The sequence below is a fragment of the Nanorana parkeri genome, unplaced genomic scaffold (genome assembly GCF_000935625.1).
Source record: "Nanorana parkeri isolate BGI_ZX_2015 unplaced genomic scaffold, ASM93562v1 scaffold2987, whole genome shotgun sequence".
NCBI classification, from domain to species: Eukaryota; Metazoa; Chordata; class Amphibia; order Anura; family Dicroglossidae; genus Nanorana; species Nanorana parkeri.
Window position 1 is genome coordinate 48,168 of NW_017309255.1, and position 5,099 is coordinate 53,266.

The 5,099-nt window shown below is 53.1% G+C and overlaps 1 protein-coding gene across 1 annotated transcript in view; it reads left to right on the forward strand.

The window, feature by feature from the left end:
• EFCAB14 (EF-hand calcium binding domain 14) overlaps positions 1-1,353 on the forward strand; it is an 8,715-nt gene extending 7,362 nt beyond the window's left edge. The window contains exons 5-7 of the mRNA XM_018574479.1: positions 1-89; positions 700-759; positions 1,252-1,353. Coding sequence (XP_018429981.1) covers positions 1-89; positions 700-759; positions 1,252-1,353 — 251 coding nt within the window. The remainder of the gene's footprint in view (positions 90-699; positions 760-1,251) is intronic.
• Positions 1,354-5,099: the final 3,746 nt, after the last annotated feature.

Genomic DNA, 5,099 nt, shown 5'->3' on the forward strand with positions numbered 1-5,099 from the left:
CCCTGACCTGTGTCCACCATGATGTGGAGACTCTGCAGGCCGCATCGGAGGAGCAGAGGAAGCTGCTGGAGACGTTGCAGAAAGAAGTTGTAAGTTTTATTTCTTCTCCTAAATCTCTCCGGAACCGAACCCCAAAATATTAATGAAACCCCCCCAAATCCCCAATATTCTCACATGCCAAGCCCTATACCGTGACCCGCGTCAGTGGGAGGGAGGCCGTGACCCGCGTCAGTGGGAGGGAGGCCGTGACCCGCGGGAGGGAGGCCGTGACCCGCGGGAGGGAGGCCGTGACCCGCGTCCGTGGGAGGGAGGCCGTGACAGACGGATCATACAAGGGGTCAGCGTTGGGAAGGATCGGTACTTGATTGATTCCTATAAGTTTAGTGGCGGGAACTCCTCTGCGTGTGATCGGTGGCAGTACAGAGGCGGCACATCCCCGATCGGCTCCCCATGTATGGGATCATTTTATAGTCTGCCGAGGACAATCCATTCCAGTAGTAAAGATGGCTGCCCTCGCGTCTGTCCTGACACAGGAGCCTCAATTCTGGGCAGGTACGGAGGTGCAGAGAAAGGGTTAAACATTCTTCAGCTGCAGCATATTAAAGTGACTTCTATGGAAGAGACTCGGATTAGTGTTGTCACCGGATTAGTGTTGTCACCGAATGGAACATTATTACAGCAGATTATTTTATCTTCCAGGCTGGTGTCACCTCAACACCGTCCCCTCCCCCAGCTCTGGGAGCACTCGGCGCTGCACAGGTATGGCCGCCCTCTAATCTTACCCCGGTGAATTGTGGGAGGGTTGTATGGCGTGTCGAAGTCATGAGAAGAGCTCGGCTCTGCTTTCCATGTCACCCATGTATCATATGACGTGATTTACAATCAGAGTGTCATCCTGGGAGTTGTATGTTCTTGTTGGGTCACGTCTCCCGTTGTATGTTCTTGTTGGGTCACGTCTCCCGTTGTATGTTCTTGTTGGGTCACGTCTCCCGTTGTATGTTCTTGTTGGGTCACGTCTCCCGTTGTATGTTCTTGTTGGGTCACGTCTCCCGTTGTATGTTCTTGTTGGGTCACGTCTCCCGTTGTATGTTGGGTCACGTCTCCCGTTGTATGTCCTGTGTATGTTCTTGTTGGGTCACGTCTCCCGTTGTATGTTGGGTCACGTGTCTCGTTGTATGTCCTGTGTATGTTCTTGTTGGGTCACGTCTCCCGTTGTATGTTGGGTCACGTGTCCCGTTGTATGTTCTGCAGGTGGAGAGCTCCCTGGAGGAGCTGAACGTCACCGTCATATATAACCAGCAAGTCAATGACATTCGTCTTCACAAAGGTACGGAGGTGCAGAGAAAGGGTTAAACATTCTTCAGCTGCAGCATATTAAAGTGACTTCTATGGAAGAGACTCGGATTAGTGTTGTCACCGGATTAGTGTTGTCACCGAATGGAACATTATTACAGCAGATTATTTTATCTTCCAGGCTGGTGTCACCTCAACACCGTCCCCTCCCCCAGCTCTGGGAGCACTCGGCGCTGCACAGGTATGGCCGCCCTCTAATCTTACCCCGGTGAATTGTGGGAGGGTTGTATGGCGTGTCGAAGTCATGAGAAGAGCTCGGCTCTGCTTTCCATGTCACCCATGTATCATATGACGTGATTTACAATCAGAGTGTCATCCTGGGAGTTGTATGTTCTTGTTGGGTCACGTCTCCCGTTGTATGTTCTTGTTGGGTCACGTCTCCCGTTGTATGTTGGGTCACGTCTCCCGTTGTATGTCCTGTGTATGTTCTTGTTGGGTCACGTCTCCCGTTGTATGTTGGGTCACGTGTCTCGTTGTATGTCCTGTGTATGTTCTTGTTGGGTCACGTCTCCCGTTGTATGTTGGGTCACGTGTCCCGTTGTATGTTCTGCAGGTGGAGAGCTCCCTGGAGGAGCTGAACGTCACCGTCATATATAACCAGCAAGTCAATGACATTCGTCTTCACAATATCGGAGTCGCCGTCTCCAACATAAGCCAAAGAGTCTCCGTGCTGGAGTCCAGAGAGAACGCCTCGGGACCCGTGCGTACTGCGTGTGTGCGGACATGTAGCCTCTTACGTGTGTGTGCGGACATGTAGCCTCTTACGTGTGTGTGTGTGGACATGTAGCCTCTTACGTGTGTGTGTGGACATGTAGCCTCTTACGTGTGTGTGTGGACATGTAGCCTCTTACGTGTGTGTGTGCGGACATGTAGCCTCTAACGTGTGTGTGTGCGGACATGTAGCCTCTTACGTGTGTGTGCGGACATGTAGCCTCTAACGTGTGTGTGCGGACATGTAGCCTCTTACGTGTGTGTGCGGACATGTAGCCTCTTACGTGTGTGTGTGCGGACATGTAGCCTCTTACGTGTGTGTGTGCGGACATGTAGCCTCTTACGTGTGTGTGTGTGGACATGTAGCCTCTTACGTGTGTGTGTGCGGACATGTAGCCTCTTACGTGTGTGTGTGCGGACATGTAGCCTCTTACGTGTGTGTGTGCGGACATGTAGCCTCTTACGTGTGTGTGTGTGGACATGTAGCCTCTTACGTGTGTGTGTGGACATGTAGCCTCTTACGTGTGTGTGTGGACATGTAGCCTCTTACGTGTGTGTGTGGGCATGTAGCCTCTTACGTGTGTGTGTGCGGACATGTAGCCTCTTACGTGTGTGTGTGCGGACATGTAGCCTCTTACGTGTGTGTGTGCGGACATGTAGCCTCTTACGTGTGTGTGTGCGGACATGTAGCCTCTTACGTGTGTGTGTGCGGACATGTAGCCTCTTACGTGTGTGTGTGCGGACATGTAGCCTCTTACGTGTGTGTGTGCGGACATGTAGCCTCTTACGTGTGTGTGTGCGGACATGTAGCCTCTTACGTGTGTGTGTGCGGACATGTAGCCTCTTACGTGTGTGTGTGCGGACATGTAGCCTCTTACGTGTGTGTGTGCGGACATGTAGCCTCTTACGTGTGTGTGTGCGGACATGTAGCCTCTTACGTGTGTGTGTGCGGACATGTAGCCTCTTACGTGTGTGTGTGCGGACATGTAGCCTCTTACGTGTGTGTGTGCGGACATGTAGCCTCTTACGTGTGTGTGTGCGGACATGTAGCCTCTTACGTGTGTGTGTGCGGACATGTAGCCTCTTACGTGTGTGTGTGCGGACATGTAGCCTCTTACGTGTGTGTGTGCGGACATGTAGCCTCTTACGTGTGTGTGTGCGGACATGTAGCCTCTTACGTGTGTGTGTGCGGACATGTAGCCTCTTACGTGTGTGTGTGCGGACATGTAGCCTCTTACGTGTGTGTGTGCGGACATGTAGCCTCTTACGTGTGTGTGTGCGGACATGTAGCCTCTTACGTGTGTGTGTGCGGACATGTAGCCTCTTACGTGTGTGTGTGCGGACATGTAGCCTCTTACGTGTGTGTGTGCGGACATGTAGCCTCTTACGTGTGTGTGTGCGGACATGTAGCCTCTTACGTGTGTGTGTGCGGACATGTAGCCTCTTACGTGTGTGTGTGCGGACATGTAGCCTCTTACGTGTGTGTGTGCGGACATGTAGCCTCTTACGTGTGTGTGTGCGGACATGTAGCCTCTTACGTGTGTGTGTGCGGACATGTAGCCTCTTACGTGTGTGTGTGCGGACATGTAGCCTCTTACGTGTGTGTGTGCGGACATGTAGCCTCTTACGTGTGTGTGTGCGGACATGTAGCCTCTTACGTGTGTGTGTGCGGACATGTAGCCTCTTACGTGTGTGTGTGCGGACATGTAGCCTCTTACGTGTGTGTGTGCGGACATGTAGCCTCTTACGTGTGTGTGTGCGGACATGTAGCCTCTTACGTGTGTGTGTGCGGACATGTAGCCTCTTACGTGTGTGTGTGCGGACATGTAGCCTCTTACGTGTGTGTGTGCGGACATGTAGCCTCTTACGTGTGTGTGTGCGGACATGTAGCCTCTTACGTGTGTGTGTGCGGACATGTAGCCTCTTACGTGTGTGTGTGCGGACATGTAGCCTCTTACGTGTGTGTGTGCGGACATGTAGCCTCTTACGTGTGTGTGTGCGGACATGTAGCCTCTTACGTGTGTGTGTGCGGACATGTAGCCTCTTACGTGTGTGTGTGCGGACATGTAGCCTCTTACGTGTGTGTGTGCGGACATGTAGCCTCTTACGTGTGTGTGTGCGGACATGTAGCCTCTTACGTGTGTGTGTGCGGACATGTAGCCTCTTACGTGTGTGTGTGCGGACATGTAGCCTCTTACGTGTGTGTGTGCGGACATGTAGCCTCTTACGTGTGTGTGTGCGGACATGTAGCCTCTTACGTGTGTGTGTGCGGACATGTAGCCTCTTACGTGTGTGTGTGCGGACATGTAGCCTCTTACGTGTGTGTGGACATGTAGCCTCTTACGTGTGTGTGGACATGTAGCCTCTTACGTGTGTGTGTGTGCGGACATGTAGCCTCTTACGTGTGTGTGTGTGTGGACATGTAGCCTCTTACGTGTGTGTGTGTGCGGACATGTGCACGCTTCCTCTTGGCTGCTCTGGTGACACGGGAGGAGGATTACATGGATGGTGACACGGGAGGAGGATTACATGGATGGTGACACGGGAGGGGGATTACATGGATGGTGACACGGGAGGAGGATTACATGGATGGGGACACGGGAGGGGGATTACATGGATGGGGACACGGGAGGGGGATTACATGGATGGTGACACGGGAGGGGGATTACATGGATGGTGACACGGGAGGGGGATTACATGGATGGTGACACGGGAGGAGGATTACATGGATGGTGACACGGGAGGAGGTTCTGTACTTATCGGGTGTTTCTTCACAGATGGAATATTCCGCCGATGTGAATGGTAATCAGCTGCCTAATGCAACGAAAGCTGATTCATCCCAGGTCAGTACTGCCCCGCCCCCGGGGGTAAGTTCTCTCTAGGTCAGTACTGCCCCGCCCCCGGGGGTAAGTTCTCTCTAGGTCAGTACTGCCCCGCCCCCGGGGGTAAGTTCTCTCTAGGTCAGTACTGCCCCGCCCCCGGGGGTAAGTTCTCTCTAGGTCAGTACTGCCCCGCCCCCGGGGGTAAGTTCTCTC